We start from the raw sequence: 20,394 nt of genomic DNA, 5'->3' as shown, positions 1-20,394 counted from the left end.
ACACACATACAGACATACACACACACTAACACATACACACATAGGGCTGAACTATTTAATTAATTAATATTTAATTTTGATTTGTCTAGATCTTGCAATTTGATTTGCAATATAGTGCTTTTTTCAAGCTTTTTTCAAGTCAAGCCTCGGTTCACTAAACTACATACAGTATAAGACTTTAAAATATGAGATGAAGCACTACCAATTAAGAAAACATTAAAATATTACCTACTCTATCTACTAATCCTAAAAGTTAAATTTCTTATTAGTGAGGAAGCCTATGAGGAGCACAGCACTTCTGATTGGTGAGTACGATTATCTCACACAAGACAATGAGGATGACAGGAATATCAAAACATAGATGTGACATGATTAACCATTGGGTCAGAGTCGTGTGCTACATGATTAATTTCCGCCTTTGCGATTTGCTAGTTGCATTTGTTAAAATTATGATATGGATTTGATTAATATTTCAGCCTTATGACACACACATACACCCAGAGTCCCAGAGTGTCAAATTCAGAGTCAAAACTGTTTGTCAAAGTCAGCAAACTGCTCCTGATCGTTCTCTTGCTACTTGTTCATAATGAACTGGCGACTGATGGCATTCACAGTGCACACAATGGAAATGGAAAGCAAACATAGTCCCTTGGACTGAGCCAGAAACAATCTCAGCCAATCAACATGGTGATTAAGCTGTACGGAAGGGAAGGCTGTCCTTTCCCTGGCAGTTGAGCTCATCAAACATTAAAATTGGAGGCAACCAAATTGCAAAAAGAGTGCCATGCAAATACAATAGCCAGAAACAAACCATCAAAACACACAGTCATGAAACAACAGACCTTAGATTGTTATTCTAGAAACCTTTTTGTGGTGAGTAGAACAGTGCATATGATGGTGCACCTTTAGGCACTTTCTCCATGACTGTCTGAGTGACACAGACTGAAGGACCGACTGACTGTCCACCTGTATAACTGACTGACGGTGTGATGACCCACATGTAACTGACTGACCACCTTACTGTACTGACCACCTGCGAGACTGACATAATAAATAACTGTATATTCTACCTGAGAACATGAGATTTACAATGTGAAAATACAATTTCATTAGACAACTCTAGATTGGTCTTCACTCAAATGGAACACATCTTCGCTTACAATTCTGGCAGAGTGTCCACTGACTACAGCACAGATCTGCTCATGTCCTCACACAGACCCGGCGAGTTCCATATCTACAACATATCTGTGCCGTAAGAGGGCCATATCCCTGCCGTATACTGTATCTGAGCTGGACACTGGTTGGTTCACTACGGCCACGTTGGCATGACTCGACCCTGTCGAGCCAATTTCACAGGACTAATGATTGGCCATTATTGGTCCTGCTCCAGCAGGCACAACTTCAAATGAGAACCAAATTAAAAGGCAGCCAGCACTTCCATTACCGCTCCGAGACCATCTGAGCAATTAAACAACAGGGGATGAGGCTTTCGTTCTGATGTGCAGGCAGGCAGGGCTTCAAGACTTCAACTTTTATTTCTCTCTCTCTCTCATTCTCCCTCTCTCTTTAGCGCGCCTGGCATTCCCCAAAAATGTATTAATGTTGTGTGAAATGATGCCATTAAGCTAATGAATTGGCTTGGTGACCTCTGTGTCGATCTGCAAGTGGAAGCAGGGCTGCAAATGTGTCTGTGCTGCAGAGGTGTGCAGTGACACAAAGATGCCTTCCCGCTCTGCGTCTGGGGCAAGGGAGACACACACCAGGCTAGGCTTTATAGTCCTTATATGTCTCTCCCTCTCTATCTCTCTCTCTATCTATCTGTGAGATTATGTCCATCTCTCTCTCTCTCTGTCTATCTATCTATCTGTGAGATTCTGTCCTTCTTTCTCTCTCCCTCTCTCTATCTATCTATCTGTGAGATTCTCTGTCCATCCCTCTCTCCCACCTTTTTTCTGTGGTCTACTTTTGATACTGCTCTGTGTTTTTCTCTCTTCCCTAACGTTACGTTCCCTCATCTCTCTCTCTCTCTTTTATTTCTGTTACCACTGTCTCTCTTGCTGTAACTGCATACACAGACAGATAAACACTCACTTCATCTTCCTCTCTCTCTCTTTTCTCACCTCTCCATCCCTAACTGAACCCCCTATACAGACGACTCTAAGTGCTGGCATGGCACAGCTGGATGAATGGATTGCCTGTCAATTCCGAAATTCTCTCCAGTCCTCTCTCTTCCTCTTCCCCTCATACTTTCTTTCTCTTTCCCAGTGACGAGTCTCCTCTGCCATCCTCTCTCTTGTGACGTGTCTCCTCTACTGTACAGTGCGTTCTGTGTTCTAGTCTGTGTTCTACTGTTTGAGGAGTAGTGGGGTGCTCTGTGAGGTGCTCTATGCTGTTTGACTTTTTTATGTCTTTAAAGAAGAACTATGCCGGTCTAGTTGTTCCTTCGCTGTTTCTGGATTTGGGCTTGCATTTTTCACGACACAGCTCCCCCTGCAGCTTCGGTAGCAAGTGCTATGCTAAACCCCCACTAGTTAGCGAGCTAGCCATAAAGAAACCAAGCTAAACACATACAGGGCTCACAATAAAACGGTCGAGCAAACACATTGTTCAAGAGACTATCAAACCACATTACAAAAACGAAGTTCACTCAAAGGTAGGCTACTTACAATTTTAACAGCAACAAAGCCAAGTCGGCGTCCGTTTGCAGTCATCTTCGAAACTACAATCTGACTACATTCTCGAGGCGCAATTGGATACTTCCGCTAAGTCACATCCGGTTTTCTTCGGACCGGGAACAGAAAGTTGCATATTCGTTTTTTCTGTGGAGAAGCGATAGGGGGAGACGAAGCACCCACTAAACGACCCAGAAAGTGTTGTAGAACCTTTAGAACGACTCTCAACCTGCATAATTAAGGTCATTTTTGATAAAATTGTTGCATAGTGCTTCTTTAATTTGATAATGAAGAGGGTGCCACCTTGTCATCTGTCTTTCTCTCACTTCCTGTCTTACTGCACCTGTGTACACACACACATACTGTACAGTCCGATACCAATACACACACCAGTACTCTCACTCCATCTGTTTCTCTCTTATTCTCTCTCTCCCACACACTCTTTCCCTCCATCTCTTAAAGCGGGATCAGTACTGAGAGACTTGGCACAGGTCACACTTTAATTTCCCTGGATTGCCTGCAGATTTACGCTTTGCCCTCTCCTCGATAGTGGGTGTGTGTGTGAAAGAGAGGGAGAGAGAGAGTCTGTGTGTGTGTGTACGTGTGTGCATGTATATGTGTGTGTGTGTGTGCAGTAGTGCTGACCACAGCCCTGCCGCTGCAGTGAGAGGAAAGTGCAGCGCTGGGCAGAAAAAAGAAGAAAGAGGAGGGAAAGAAAACGGGAGCAGAGAGCGAGAGAGAGGGAAGAGAGAAGAAACACTGTGACAGAGAGATGCACTATTTCTTTTAGTGATAAATTGAGCCGATTACTGCCATTTTATCATAACAGTTCTCGTGATTTAAGTGCTGACAAGTCCGATTTAAACAAAAAGTGTCTGCAGACACAGGTAGCAGGGTGTGGCCACAAAACATTTTTGCAGTAAGCAACTACATAACATTAAGGAACGTATTTTAAATTGACTTTACATTTATCCAGTTTAATTATTCAGTAAAAGTGTAATTTCTATTGAATTTTTGTATTAGATGGAAAAACAAATACCGACATTGTATACTGGTCAACGACTGCCCAGCCCCTTAAATATCAGCATCAGCCAGTGAAAAACCAATATTGGTCAATTGCTAGTTTATATTTTGCCTTTTGGGCCCTATCATGACAGTCAAAAGTGCATCGTCACTCGTCAAAAGCTTATTCAAATTTAGTAGGATGTGTCCAGTGCTTGCGAGACTGTATGGAATAGTCATTCCACTAAACCATGCTTTACTAAAACCTAGCATAGCCTTCATGCATTTGCACTCCTCTATTATTTGATATCATTGGCAAAGTGAAACTAACTTCACCATGATGTCAGTCAACGACAAGACAGTTTTATGCAGTTACTTTCACTATTGACTATGGGTTACCATCGAAAACATAGGCTGGAAAAAGCAACACTTACCTTAATATTGCTCAAATGACTGAATAAAACAGCATTTATCCTGCAGAGGAGTTGCTATTATCTCGTGACAGTGCGTCTTCAGCTATGCTCCATACGTGTCTCTCACCTCTCCCTATATCACTTTTAACCGTCATTACCAATTTGCAAATGATGGTGAATAACTTACTCATCATGAGATGTACAGTATTTAGTAATATCTTTATTCTAATTATGTGTCCTATTGTAATCGTGCAATTTGTAATGTTTTGCTTGGACGTTCGCTGGTGTGCTTCATGATGATAGGTGCACCTGCCAATATGACTGTTGACAATGCGCTCTTAAAATAACATATACACAACTCACCATAGACTTCTGACCAGGTGTACAATAGCGATTTTTAGACAATGCGCTAAGCCACTCCCTAAGTTGTTAATTGCCACACCCCTGGGCACATTGTTTAAAAATTAAATGTGCAAAATAATAAAAACGGGTTTTACGCCATGCGCCAGGGTGCAAAATACAGGCCTTTGTCTTTATTCATGTAAAGCACACTGAATTGCATCTGTATATGAAACAGGCTACATGACAAAACTGGTCTTACCTCAATACCTGTTACCGCTATGCAAACATGGTGGAGCAGCAGTAACGTCACCGCCTGACTGTCCATTTACATTGGTGTGAGTCTGTGTTGCTTTGGATTAAAGCAGCTGCTAAATAGCAGTCAACTTTACCCTATGCTAGCAAGCCCCTTACTGTACTGTATACTATACTGTAACAGTGGGCTTTCATGGTAGCAAATTTCGCTTCGCTCTCATTGAAGTTGAACATCAACTTAGTCAACGCATATAGACCCCTATCTTCATTCAGTAGTTAAACTTTTGAACTAGCCGATAGCCTAATCTTAAAATGGTCTGAGACAGAATGTTCCAGAATTCTCAGAAAAAAAGCCTTAGGGGAAAATACTTCCCTCTGATAAAGTCCAAGTTGTTCTGGACAAAAGCTTGTACAATTGAGGAAATGGAGGTAAGTGTGTGTGTGTGTGTGTCTGTGTGTGTGTCTGTCAGTGTGTACATGGAGCACGCTCCTGTGTGTGTGTGTGGGAATAACTAATTGGAACACATCAAAGCATTTCAGTTGCAGTAGGGTTTCTCCCACCAAGATGTACTGTCAGGGCCAGACAGATAGCCCCCACACACACGCACACTAAAAAATATCAACTCACAAACAGCACATTAAGACCACGTGTGTTTACATACCAGAGCACGATCTGACAAAGAAAAAACATCCGAAAATCCCCATCTAGAACACATCTCCGCACACACACGCAAGCCTCTTAATGAGAGATGCTGAGAGCAGATGTTCTGTGGCACTCTTTGGCTTCCTGTGCATTCCTCCATTTTGTTTTTCCTCCCAAGCGAATTAGTTTGATCCATAGCGCTAACTGTCCCTCCTCCAGAACATATTGGTTTGATCAATAGAGCTACTCCACTCCTCCACTAATCATTCCTTTCTTCTCCTTTCCCCATCCTCCTGTTTCCTTCCTTTATCCCCCCTTGTCTTATCCAGCTCGTCCATTTGCGCCGGGCCTTTGATTTTTCGGTGCCATTCGTCAGCCCTGATTGTTATGATGACTAGCAGACGCGTGTTAGCAGAGGGGCACTGAACAGCACAGACTGATGGCAAGAGCTCTTCATCCATCCACACTGCAGCACAGGACAGCGAAGAGACTCCGCAGAGTAAGGAGGAGATCACAGACGTTATTACTGTGGGGAGGTAGGTAGAGTACTTAAAGGGAACCCTGGTCGAGTAGCCAGGCGTAATGGAACCAACTTTTATTTGTAAATTACCCCACTAATAATGCCCTGAATGATACGAAACTTCTACAGTATGTTCTTTACTCATAAAACAAGGCATTGAAAAGTTTGTAAGTACACCAGGAGTTTATTTAAAAAACACTTGCCTGATGGATGCTATTATCTGCTACTATACTGCTGCGTCAACGTTACTTCCGTGATTTGGGAAAAGCTCGTAAAAGTCCTGCCAGGAAGCATGCATAAGGATGTAGATCCAGGATTGCACTAATATTTTGTTCGTAGTACCAGTTTGCAACAATTATTAGTTAACACTAAGTTGTAAACACTTCGGAAAAAAATATATTAAAAACTGGATATACCAAAAAATGTTGATGTAATCGCTTCCTGCCAGGACTTTTATGGCCTTTTCCCAAATCACGGAAGTAACGTCGACGCAGCGGTATAGTAGCAGATAGTAGCATCCATCAGGCAAGTGTTACTTAAATAAACTCCTGGTGTACCTACAGACTTTTCAATGCCTCGTTTTATGAGTAAAGAACATACTGTAGAAGTTCCATTCAAGGCATTATTAGTGGGGTAATTTACGAGATAAAAGTTGGTTCCATTACTGCAGAAACTCGACCAGGGTTCGACCAAGGGAAAACAGGTTCTGGGAGGGTGTTTGGCTCGTGGTCATGGTGCAAAGGACCCTAGGGTGAAATTACTCCAAACCATCGCTTTAACATGTGTTAGTCATAGGTTGTAGTAAGCTAATGTTTAACTATGTTAAGCTAACAGTGTTCTTCTAACTTAGCCACAAAAGGCTGATACCGCCGTCACATAAATCATGACGGGGAAAAGAAAAACATTTTAATATGACAAACAAATGGTTTGGTTTGTTCTGACAAGCAGAGTGTCAGGTCGAGTGCGGTGGCTAAGTTGAGTGGTAGGGCTATTTCATCATCAAAATTGCCAGCTACACCGTCCACACGGCAAAAGTTAACCGGCAAAAGTTAACCGGTAAAAAAAAAAACCCACTTTGGAACCTGGTAAGATTGGTTATAGCCTCCTAAAATGCCGGCCTCGTGTGGACGCAAGACCTAACCGATAAAAAAATTCACAGATTTTAAAATAACCGACCCTGTGTGGATGGGACCCTAGACATTTGTCTGTAAGTGAGGAGATGATATCAGTCAATGAGATTCAGTGGTTTGAGCATGCTCAGAAATGGCACTCCACTGGAATCTTGGGAATGGAATGCTAGCCACATGACGCTCAACCGCACAGACAAACTCACACACACACACACACACAAACAAACACAAACACACACACACAAAGGCAGAGATAATGTAACTATCCCAAAACTTCTTAAGATTTCACACATGAAGTGCACAAGCACAAGCACAAATTATTTTGAGGAAAGCCGTGAATGTGCATGTATCCCAAATAACTACATCTGGCTTGACCAAGTCACACCTACTTATCCTGGCTTGGTTCTCATAAAACGTGTAAAGCTACATGGCCAGACAACGCTAGTTCATGCCTATCTTTGTCTCTTATCTGGGATATCTCAATTCTGCTTTTGTTAAATAGCCCTCAGTGCGGTTTATGTTATGGATAAGAGCTTATGTAGGTTATGCTTAAGAACTCGAAGCACATAAAAGCACTGCCTACTGATCAATCAAGTATCTTGAGTAATCATATAGGTAAGAATCTACAAAATATGTTACAAGCATAGATATGCCTGTCCTTGTTGTCTAAGGGGCCGTTTACACAATGCCATTTTTTTTTTTTAAACTGGGGAATTGAATTTATCGGTTAGGCCTTTTACACGACGCCGGCATTTTAGGAGGCTGTAACCGATAGTTTTTGTAACCGGCTTCCGAAGTGGAATTTTTGGAAACCGCCGGCTAACATAGCCCCTCAACTCAGCCAACGCACTCAACCTGACACGCTGCTTGTCAGAACAAACCAAACCATTTGTTTATCATATTCAAATGTTTTTCTTTTCCCTGTCATGATTTATGTGCACAATGTATCAGAAAAAAGAAACTTGTTGGTTTTGTGTAAACAGGCCCTAAGATGCTTTGCCATATATTTGATCCCATAGATAAAGGTAACAATGCGACAGGTGAGAGCATGGCTTTCTGCTTTAGGTGGTGACATTACACAAGGACATCCCAACGGTGGGAGACACATGTAAAAAAACAGACAGTCAAAACAAAAGAGCTTCTTTCTTACAAAAAATATACCAATTCAAGCACTTTCAATGACCCATGTCTATTTTTGAAAACTTTCAAGGCCCTTGGCTTCACAAATTCACAAACATTCATGGGTTTCGAGGGCCCGTGGGAACCCCTGACACACAAACGTATGAAGTAAGCATCTGCACATATTGGCAAACTCACGCATCTCATGTTTGAAATATACACACTACTGCAAGTACACACGCAGAGCCATCCAAATACACTTCAGTGCTCACACACGATCATCAGCACACACGTGATTGAATGAGTGTACAAACACACACACACACACACACACACATTGACCAAGTCACACCTACTTATCCTGGCTTGGTTCTCATAAAGCGTATAAAAAAGCTACATGGCCAGACAAGCAGCTAGTTCATGCCTATCTTTTGTCTCTTATCTGGGATATCTCAATTCTGCTTTTTTGTTAAATAGCCCTCAGTGCGGTTTATGTTATGGATAAGAGCTTATGTAAGGTTATGTAAGAACTTCGAAGCACATAAAAGCACTGCCTACTGATCAATCAAAGTATCTTGAGTAATCATATAGGTAGAATCTACAAAATATGTTACAAAGCATAGATATGCCTGTCCTTGTTGTCTAAGGGGCCGTTTACACAATGCCATTTTTTTTTTTTTTTTTTTTAAACTGGGGAATTGAATTTATCGGTTAGGCCTTTTACACGACGCCCGGCATTTTAGGAGGCTGTAACCGATAGTTTTGTAACGGCTTCGAAGTGGAATTTTTGGAAACCGCCGGCTAACATAGCCCCTCAACTCAGCCAACGCACTCAACCTGACAGCTGCTTGTCCAGAACAAACCAAACCATTTGTTTATCATATTCAAATGTTTTCTTTTCCCTGTCATGATTTATGTGCACAATGTATCAGAAAAAGAAACTTGTTGGTTTTGTGTAAACAGGCCCTAAGATGCTTTTGCCATATATTTGATCCCATAGATAAAGGTAACAATGCGACAGGTGAGAGCATGGCTTTCTGCTTTAGGTGGTGACATTACACAAGGACATACCAACGGTGGGAGACACATGTAAAAAAACAGACAGTCAAAACAAAAGAGCTTCTTTCTTACAAAAAATATACCAATTCAAGCACTTTCAATGACCCATGTCTATTTTTGAAAACTTTCAAGGCCCTTGGCTTCACAAATTCACAAACATTCATGGGTTTGAGGGCCGTGGGACCCCTGACACACAAGCGTATGAAGTAAGCATCTGCACATATTGGCAAACTCACGCATCTCATGTTTGAAATATACACACTACTGCAAGTACACACGCAGAGCCATCCAAATACACTTCAGTGCTCACACACGATCATCAGCACACACGTGATTGAATGAGTGTACAAACACACACACACACACACACACACACGTGAAGTCATATGAACATGCACGAAGACACAAACATTACATTTTCTCTTTCCTTTTCTATCTCTCCACCTCTCTCTATATATATTTCTCTCACTCTTACAAACAGTACACACCAGGGTTTCGTTGTCCGGTAATTACCGGACATTGGCCGGAAAAAAAAATGAAATGTCCGACCAAATTAAATCTCTCCAGTCAAATTGTCCGATTGAAATTGGCTAATAATCCCGTCCCCTAACGCAATCTGAATTCGAGAATAAGCCTTAATATGTAGGCCTAAGCCTATATTATACGTCATCTGGCTATGTTTTTAAACGAACAGGCTCTACCGTTTGAAAGTTATTAAACAACACGCATAGCCTATGCTGCATTTCAAATAGGAAGCGCACGCTTAAAACGTCCATGTTAAACAACGAACAAATGAGAGGCGGTTGAAACATGGCCAGGCCCAGGCAGACTAGCCTTAAACGGTTTTTCAGAGGCCAGACTCGATGGATGATGATAAATTGGTAGGCCTAACGTCTGAAGCCTCAGATGTCCGGTCAACTCCACCACCACCAGATAAAAAGCAGAAGTGTCGGGCGTAGGCCTATCTGTCGGAATCAGTGACATTTGAAGTGGAGTTGCGGGGGGTGCGGCAGCTCCAAGACACTGTCATTCTCCGTGTACATTGGACATGCAAAGTGTTCTTTACCCAAAGCATACAGTAGGTTTATGCGTTCTCTGTCTATGATCTGCAGGGTTAGGGCCTCCTCGACGAGGCGATTACTGGTCCGCGGATAATTTCTGGCACAATTAAACGGTATCATTGAACCGCGGCCGAAAGAAAAAGAAACTAAACATTTCCCAGAATAGGAAACATTTTTTAATTTATTGTTATCAAATAAAGAGGCATAGCATTAGGGGGTAGTGGTGTGAGCGCTCATTCTTGTGTGTGCACATCTGTGCAAGTTAAACAGTCACCACTGGAGATAACGTGGGTAGCAGCAACAAACAACGTAACCTTTTTAAAACAAGGAACGAAGCGGACTCTTGCTGTCCATGAAAAGATACTGGCTAGATCTTGTTAGGCATGTTTAAGTTAGGCTAATGAACATGTTGCATTCTATACAGATTATGTAATTCTTTAAGCTACATAGCCTGTCTCCAGTTTTCTTTAGTTTGACTAATTAAGAAGGGATAATAGGATATTTGACCGGCATATCATCAAAATGTCCGGAAAACGAAACCTCTGCCGGTCACTTTGACCGGCACCATTTTTTTCTAGCGGAAACTCTGGTACACACACACAATCACACAAAAGAACATACCGGTACAAAACATTCTGTCACTGTAATCACTTATGTCTGTGTTTGGTTGTGTAAAATGTCTGAGTCATGTGGGTCACAAACCTGTCACATACATGTGTGTTTGTATGTGTGTGTGTGTGTGTGTGTGTGTATGTATGTGTGCAAGCATGCATGCATGAGTGTGTGTGCACCTGAGCGTGCATGTGACCCTATATGTGCATGTGTGTAACCAGTTGATCCTGCTGTCATCATTCTATGGCAGCCCCCCTGCTTGTTGAAACAGCCTTAGACATTTCCTGCTCATAATCAATCGCTTCCTAAACCCGTAACTCATTACAAGAGTTTCAGACAGGACATACACAAACACACACACACACAGTCCACACCTAGCGTAAACATACACATCCATGCAAACACACACATACAGAAAGAGAGAGAGAAAGAGAGGGAGAAAAAGACACACACCGACACACAGACACACACACAGCTGTGAGCACTCAGACAGGACATGCAGTCTTCCATACACTCACCCAGCATGGCACTTCCCCTGATGGGGAGGCCCTCTACCCTGACCTGACACACTGATACATACACACACACACACACACACACACACTAATGCCTCTTCTGCAGTATGAGCACAAAATCACTTCACATTCCCTAACCCACACACCCATAATTGTGCCTTTCTGTCAGCACTTAACAATACTCTGTGCTTCTGTCAGCCATATCAACACACACACACCAACACACACACACACACACACAAATACTTCTCTGTTGCTTTCTTTTTCTGAGTCTGGACACACACACACACACACATGCACGCACCATTTCACGCCCGCACACACACACACACACACACACACACAGGTTTCTCTCTGGACACTACCAACTCTCCTGTCGTCCATGTCCGCTGATAAACTGGAGATGCTCCAGAGAACCCCCCCTCTGTCTATCCTCCCCCTCCCTCCCTCCCTGACCAGAGAAGCAGTCCAGGACTCTGACAGGAACTTAAGGCCTTGGAAAGCTTCTGCACACACAGTTGTGTGTGTTCATTATGCACTCCTCACGCTATGAGCACCCTAGACATACTCGATTTTTTAACGTGTTTCAGCAAACAAAGTAAACACATGCATGCTTGCAACTTAGCCCCGTTCTTGGCATGTGAATTTATTTTTTCAGACGATACAAGAGGGAGTTCAAATTGTCTCCATAATTGATTTGTGGTTATAGTTTGAATATGCTCCTTGATAAGCAGTTTTATTGATGTAAGATCACAAGACTTGTAAATCTTGGCACTTATTGCCATTTATTAAACGCAGCAAGCACACTGATATGCACAGAGCATGGGAGACATTTCTATACAGGCTTCTTAGAAGACGGTGTAGAATCTCAGACGTTCAATCAATGATTATGCATCAAGGGTTATGCATCTCGTATTTTCGCACAGTCTTCCAACTACTCCACACAGACCAACGAATACAGAGCAGCTTATTGCTACCTGTTACACAGACAAGAACATCTTCTGGATGTCATGAAATAAGGCCCATTCACACCAAAAATGATAACAATAATGAAAAATTAATATCGTTCTTGTTAATATGAATGACGATGTTCACACATAAACTATAACGATAACGACATGAAGAACGATATCGTTGGGGATCACTTTCAGAGTGATTTTCAGAACAATAAAAAGCTAATAGCCAATCAGAACTCAATGAATTTTAACCGTCACATTCATTAACACAAAGAGAGACTTTATTTATCGTTGTTCAGTGTGAACGCTTTTATCGTTATGGTTATAGTTATCGTTACACACTAACACACACACACAGGTTTCTCTCTGGACACTACCAACTCTCCTGTCGTCCATGTCCGCTGATAAACTGGAGATGCTCCAGAGAGCCCCCCCTCTGTCTATCCTCCCCCTCCCTCCCTCCCTCCCTGACCAGAGAAGCAGTCCAGGACTCTGACAGGAACTTAAGGCCTTGGAAAGCTTCTGCACACACAGTTGTGTGTGTTCATTATGCACTCCTCACGCTATGAGCACCCTAGACATACTCGATTTTTTAACGTGTTTCAGCAAACAAAGTAAACACATGCATGCTTGCAACTTAGCCCCGTTCTTGGCATGTGAATTTATTTTTTCAGACAATACAAGAGGGAGTTCAAATTGTCTCCATAATTGATTTGTGGTTATAGTTTGAATATGCTCCTTGATAAGCAGTTTTATTGATGTAAGATCACAAGACTTGTAAATCTTGGCACTTATTGCCATTTATTAAACGCAGCAAGCACACTGATATGCACAGAGCATGGGAGACATTTCTATACAGGCTTCTTAGAAGACGGTGTAGAATCTCAGACGTTCAATCAATGATTATGCATCAAGGGTTATGCATCTCGTATTTTCGCACAGTCTTCCAACTACTCCACACAGACCAAAGAATACAGAGCAGCTTATTGCTACCTGTTACACAGACAAGAACATCTTCTGGATGTCATGAAATAAGGCCCATTCACACCAAAAATGATAACAATAATGAAAAATTAATATCGTTCTTGTTAATATGAATGACGATGTTCACACATAAACTATAACGATAACGACATGAAGAACGATATCGTTGGGGATCACTTTCAGAGTGATTTTCAGAACAATAAAAAGCTAATAGCCAATCAGAACTCAACGAATTTTAACCGTCACATTCATTAACACAAAGAGAGACTTTATTTATCATTGTTCAGTGTGAACGCTTTTATCGTTATGGTAATAGTTATCGTTATCGTTCTTGGTGTGAATAGGCCTATATGATAGGTGACGATTCTTGCAATATATAAGAGCATGGTGAGAATGAGGCAATGAGGATGCATGCATTCCCCCATTCCCCCAAGTACAGACCTCAGCAAGCAAAGTTTAAGAGTTCTTTTTCCTGTGAGAGAGCAACTATGGTCAACTATGGTCAACATCAAAAAGGCCTTACCTTATTCTGGTCCGTCCAGTACAGGAAGTAGCCCTGGGGGTCGACCCGTAGGGTCACTGGGGTGACAGCAGTGGTGTCCTAGCAACAGAGAGAAAGGTGTTAGCAAGCAGAAGCCTTTCCAGGGAAATGTGTTACATGAGTTTGCAATGATGAAGAGAATTGAGCAACAAAGTGGACATCAGGGGAGTTGAGGAAAGAGAAAGAGAGACAGAGAGAGTGTGTGTATGTGTGTGTGTGTGTGTGTCTTGCACCTATATTTTTGACAGTACAGGGAAAAAATAACTTCAGCGACTGAGATGGTAAGAGTGAATAAAAGGACAGAGAGCAAGACAGTATTGTGTCTTTGAAAACAATCCATTGGCAGTGAGCAGCAACAGTCTGTTCTGACGCTCATCACATCTTGACAAGGGGAGATCTTATGTCACGGAAGACACACAAACACACACACACATACACACACACATACACACACACACACACAAACACACACACACACACACACACATGCAGCAGCCCCCTCAGGACATCTCTACATAGCAACTGCCAGGGATACTGCTGGCCACACTTCTATAAAAAGAAACCAAGGTTCAGTTCTTTTCACGACAGCCTGTGTTCTGTAACACACACACACACACACACAGGGCACACACCCTCTCTCTCTTACTCTGGCATGCACATACTCACTCTTACATACACACACACTCCATCTCACACTCACACACACAGAAACACAGGCATGCACGCACGCTTCTGTCGTAGTTCAATGGGTTGTGTGAGAGAGACATTAACAATGAAATATTCTCTGATTGCATCACACCAGCATACAAGAGAAGGCAAAGAAAAGAAAGAGAAAATGAAAAGAAAGAGAAAATTAAAAGAAAGAAAAAGAGATGAGAGAGGATGACGACAGCACTAACGGCGGCGCTCGTGCACAGGCCACCAAATATTTACATTCTCATTTGAGATTGTTTAGCTGAGCATTTCATTTAGGGCCACTTGCAGCGCTGGCAGGCCAGATATTTATCTGTGTTTGCCTTCCCGGGGAAATTAATCCATAACCTTGGAGAGCAGAGCAGAGCAGAGCTCACTGTGCCAGGTTTCCCAAGCCAGAGCTCAGGTGACCCACAAGACAGGGAAGGAGACACACACACACTCACAGGACAGGGAAGGGGACACACACACACACACACACACACACACATTCACAGACCCACAGGACAGGGAAGGACACACACACACATACACTCACAGACATGGCCAGGGAAGGAGCACTATGCTACCCCAGAGGGAAGCAGGTTCAGACACAAGACTGGGCCTGAACACATACTCACACACACACATACAGAGACACACATACACCGACACTCACAAACACACACACATACTCGGTGGAAATGTACAAAAAACACAGTAGAAATGTATGGAAATACATTGAGTAGAGATACTGTATAGAAGTGATCTGTTGAGCTGCATCCGTGTTAAGGATCGGGTCAGCAGTCATGTGGTTCTGGCTGAGATCTTTCAGTCCCATGACCAGACAGGAATTCATGTTGCCTGTCCTGCAGCGAATCTTGGTATGTGTTTGTATGTGTTTCTTTCTGTATGTGTGTGTGTGTTTTGGTGCTGGTATGTGTTTGAAGTAGCATGTGGTAGTATGTGTTTAAGAATGTGTAGTGTGCATAAGTATGTTCAGTGCACTGAATATATATGTACAAGTGTGTGTGTAAGTGTGTTTTGTATTACTGTATGTACTCATGTTATTATTGCCTGTGTGTATGTTATTTGTTTGTCAGTGTGTGTGTGTGTGTGTGTGTGTGTGTGTATGTGTATGTGTGTGTGCAAGCAGATGTATAGGCTTTAGCTCACTGGATGTCAGGGTTTGGGGGCTTTGTTAAAGCTTAGGTACATGTTTCGAGTATCTAAATAGGATATCAATGGCATACATGCTGTGTGTGTGTGTGTGTGTGTGTGTGTGTGTGTATGTGAGAGAGAGAGAGAGAGAGTGGTTGTTTTTGAATTTGTATGAGTTGTGTGTGTGTGTATGTGTGTGTGCCTCCATGTGCGTCTGTGTATGTGCCTTGTTTATAGGAACGAATGTGAGACTCATCTCTGCTGTAATCTTTGGAAGACCTGCTAAGCTGTGATTGGCTCTTAACATAAGAACACACCCAATGGTGGAGTGAAGCTATGTGATTCGGCCCTAACATAAGTCATAACCCAATGGGGTGAGGTGAGCCGTACAGAGGATGTTCATCAGTTCTGGGAACAGTGCAGGAACGAAGCCAGGAAGTTCTACTGCAGGGTTCCCATAAAAGCTACTCAGAGGTAGAGCGCTCACTGGAACACTGGAACCACAGAGGGAGAGAGAGAGATAGACAGAGAGTATGAGAGAGACAGAGAGAGAGAGAGAGAGAAGGAGACAGAGAGTATGAGACTGAGAGAGAGAGAGAGAGATAGGTAGATAGACAGAGAGTAAGAGAGAGACAGAGAGAGAGCGAGAAAGAGACAGGGAGAGAGAGAGGGAGACAGAGAAAGAGACAGGGAGAGAGAGAGAGAACGAGACAGGGAGAGAGAAAGGGACAGAGAGAAAGGAGGATGGAAGCGGTCCTGTGCTGCTACAGTCCACTGATGATGACCCCACAGCCAGCTCTGCTCCCTGAGTGTTACTGACCTTTATCCAATACACAGTAACAGAGGATTCTCAATGATCCTCAGTGGTGATCCTCCTGACATGTATCACACACACACACACACACACAAACTATAGATACAGACCATCCCTCCAGTGCCCTGGGTTTAGCTCCCTTGCCAGCACATCTGCCTCCCAATCCAACGTGCTGCAAGTTGACCACCACGCGGTCAGTTAATACAACGCAGGTTACACATGTATACAGCCACACAGACACACACACACACACATGTGGTTTCAGATGCCTTTCTATACACCTTCCCTAAGGCTCATTCAGAGGCTTCCTCAGATCATGTTCCTCCAATAAGCATCACATTCATGAGCTCCACAAGACACTAGCCCACACACACACCCACACCCACACACATACAGTGAGAGTGGCCGGGATGCGGGAAAGAGACACTATCAAAGTAATTGATACTTCAGACACAAACTCGCACACATACACACTGTAGTCACAGATATATATACACACACAAATGCTAGAGTAGTACTCCACAGAGCTGAAAATCAATCAGAGAGCAGAAAAATGAACACTGTCATACTGCTGCAAGCTGAGCTGTCGAGAGGCTTACAAGCACAAACACACACACATACAGTATATATATATATATATATATATATATATATATATATATATATATATATATATATATATATATATATATATATATAAGGCAGCCAATGGCACAATTCAGTTTTCTCTCTGAATGTGTGTGTGTGTGCATGCATTATATTTATTATATATTATATATATTATATATGTGTGTATGTATATATGTATGCATGCACACACACACACACACACACATTCAGAGAGAAAACTGGAATTGTGCTACTGGCTGCCTTCCTCCTAAGCTTCAACAAAACCTACACACACTCACACACACACAGTGCACACAGTGCTGCATTAGACTCTACTGAAACCTCAGGTATAAGAGACAGGTGCAGCAATGCTGAAAGCTGAAAACTGTTACTAGTTCCACGTGTCTCTACTGGCTGCTGTTACACACACACACACACACACAAATGTAGTGTGTCTCCACTGGCAGCTGTTACACAAAACACACTCAGACAACACACACACAAACACATGCTTTCTAGCTCTCACTCACACACACTAGGTGTAAATTTTACAGTGAGCAGATCTCTTGAGAAAAAAGGATGTGTGTGTCTGTGTGTATGCGTATGAGAGAGGGACAGACAGACAGACAGAGAGTGACTCCACTCCCACACCAGCATGTTAAGAAAACAAAGGAAGATAATAACATGACTGACCAAGGAAACACTCCAGTGAATACACACACACACACACTCACACAAAGTAGTGGGAATAGGGCAGTGTGTGTGTGTCTAGTTGTGTATGTGAGTGAGTGAGAGAGAGGGAGAGAGAAAGAGAGAAAGCATGAGATGAGATGAGAGAGCAACTGGAAGAGGCCCAGTCCAATCCAAATGCATAATTCATGAGATCTCCAAGTGTTTGTGATTCTTGTAGTACAATCTCGATCTCAGTCAGACAGATCAAAAACACTCTTTCCCCTCTCTCCTTCACCTTTACCCATTTCAAGCAGGCGTGATTACAGTTTAGGGAAACATTTAGAAAAACAAAACAACTGATTCCACATTCGAGGTGGGTTAAATTCATCTCTCTCTCTCTCTCTTTCTCTCTCTCTCTCTGCCTCTGTCATCCGACTTGAGCTTGAGATTTGCGCAGCATGTGTTTTTAACTGGAGTGTGCACAGGAGCTTAGGATTCCTTGGAGGTGATCATGTTGCCGTTCGCTTCATGTGTGAGCAACAGTATACCAGGCGCATCACGCCTTTCAAAGTCAATGTTTTCACTCCGAGCTCCACACTATTAATGGCGCACAAGGGCAGCTCCAGCAGCTCCGGCCGAGCGGGGCAGCGAAAGCGGCATCAGCCGTGCCTTTTACTGGTGAAGGGAGCCCAGCTAGCTTGGGGGCGGGGAGAGTTCAAAGGACAGCTTCGCCAAACCTGTTCTTTCAACAGCAACTTATGTGACTAACAGACGAGCTGTTCGAGTGAAATTTCCTATTACCGAATCAAGGGGTCGCAAGATACTAGGCTACTTGTTGACGTACAACAGACATTCCCACGGACACAAGAGCAAGCAGGAGCGCAGTTGCTTCCTGGCGCCGGCATTACGAGTGCGCTGTCAGGTCATTTGCATGAGCTACTGTCGGTCTGTGAACGTTAATTCTGTTCTTACACACATCGTTTCACCAAGGCGAGCAGAGTTAAATAAGTCACTTTAACAGTGAACAGACCTAATTTCTCTTCAAACAAGGACTAAAATACTCTAAATAATCCCACAACTTTGCAATGACAGCAGAAAAATAAACAGAAAACAACAGAAATTGTTGATTATTTGATTATCACACAAACCAAGCAGGATTTGAAGTGGCGTCGTATAGCCTACGTGCAGTCAGAGGTAAGACAATATTGCCATAAATCATGCCTACTGGCACCTATGGATAGCTTAATCCATGCTGCGCCGGTATGTATCCTGTCAGACCAAGCCAAATACACAACGTCCTGTCAATTAGAATTCAAAATGTACCTACTCCTAATAATCCCCATCAGGAAAACTGCCATCCACTTAAAATGTACATTAACACTGACAAGACACACTGACTACAATGTCTTTTGATCTACATTTGATGGCTACATTTTCTTCGTGTATTAATTCCAGTAAACTTCTAAACATAAAAACCAGGACGTTCCATCTGCTTTACGTATCTTTAGAGAATCCAACGTTTTACTTTCACTCGAGTTTCATCTACACTTTCTCAATAACCGCTGTTTGAAACAAGTCATTGCGCTGCGCACTCACATCATCCCATTTCATGAATTTGCTCCCATTCTTCAGGCTGTCAGACACCGACACAGGCTTGAGCTGTAGCGCGTGGACGCCCGGTTGTGCTCCTGCCATTTCCAGCGCGTGGAGACCTTCGAAGTACCAGGGAAAGACAGGTCCGCTTTAAGTCCCAGCTGACTCGGAACCAAGGTAGAACTCCTTTAACGAGAGGAGAGGCCAGGACGGCTAGCACCGAAGCCTCATCCCGCGTGCGTAAAGTGTGCTTTGCGCTGTGGCTACCAGTCGAACAGCTTCTGAATGATAAGCACATACACCGAGAGCTGGTCTCTACTGACGGATGATGAGAGGAAGGAGGTAAGTGAGGAACTCTGCACGCCCCTCCACATAACTCCACTGTATGTGCGGACAGCTTTGATGTGCTCTCACTGCCGCGCAGCAGTATAGCGCCCCCCTGCGCCAATGGCAAACCCGGATACTTACCGCACTGTTACGCAAGTGCGCTTTCTAGCACCAGGGTGAAAGCATAATTACAGCAGCCCATAATGACATTTCAGCTCTCACTGGAGAGACGCTAGCAGCGAGTGTCAAAGCATATGTTGTGTTAAGAATACCAGTGCAATAGCAGACATATAGTCTAGGATACATACGAATCTGAAACAAGTTAATATTATCGAAGAGTGGTACCAGTTAAATTCTTCTACATGAGAACTTCAACATGAGAACAAAAGTTTCTGGGAAAAAGGAGAAAAGAACTAAAGCTAATGCGAACTGGCATCAAATGTACAATGACGTTTCCAAAAAAAGAAAGTTGGGACGCTGTGTAAAATGTAAAAACAGAATGTGATGATCTGCAAAAGGAACATAGATAGGAACCTTGAAACTATGATACATTTTACTATTTCATAAAAATGTACAATCATTTTGAATTTGATGCCAGCAATGTCTCAAAAAAGAGGCAACACAATGCTGGAAAAGTTGTGTAATGCTATAACACTAGGAATTAGGTGCATGGCAACATGATCATGTATAAAATGAGTATCCTAGAGAGGCAAAGTCTGAGAAGT

The 20,394-nt window shown here is 42.8% G+C and overlaps 1 protein-coding gene across 1 annotated transcript in view; it reads right to left on the bottom strand.

Moving 5' to 3' along the window:
- The window catches only part of LOC125299518 (1-phosphatidylinositol 4,5-bisphosphate phosphodiesterase beta-1-like), a 152,963-nt gene extending 133,278 nt beyond the window's left edge, over nt 1–19,685 (bottom strand). The window contains 2 exon segments of the mRNA XM_048250819.1: nt 13,804–13,881; nt 19,346–19,685. Of these exon segments, the coding sequence (XP_048106776.1) occupies nt 13,804–13,881; nt 19,346–19,444 (177 nt within the window). The 5' untranslated portion in view covers nt 19,445–19,685.
- Between the last annotated feature and the right edge of the window lie 709 nt (nt 19,686–20,394).

Source organism: Alosa alosa, chromosome 8 (assembly GCF_017589495.1).
Source record: "Alosa alosa isolate M-15738 ecotype Scorff River chromosome 8, AALO_Geno_1.1, whole genome shotgun sequence".
Lineage (NCBI taxonomy): Eukaryota > Metazoa > Chordata > Actinopteri > Clupeiformes > Clupeidae > Alosa > Alosa alosa.
The sequence above is the reverse complement of the archived record's forward strand: the minus strand, read 5'-3'. Positions and strand labels throughout refer to the sequence as shown.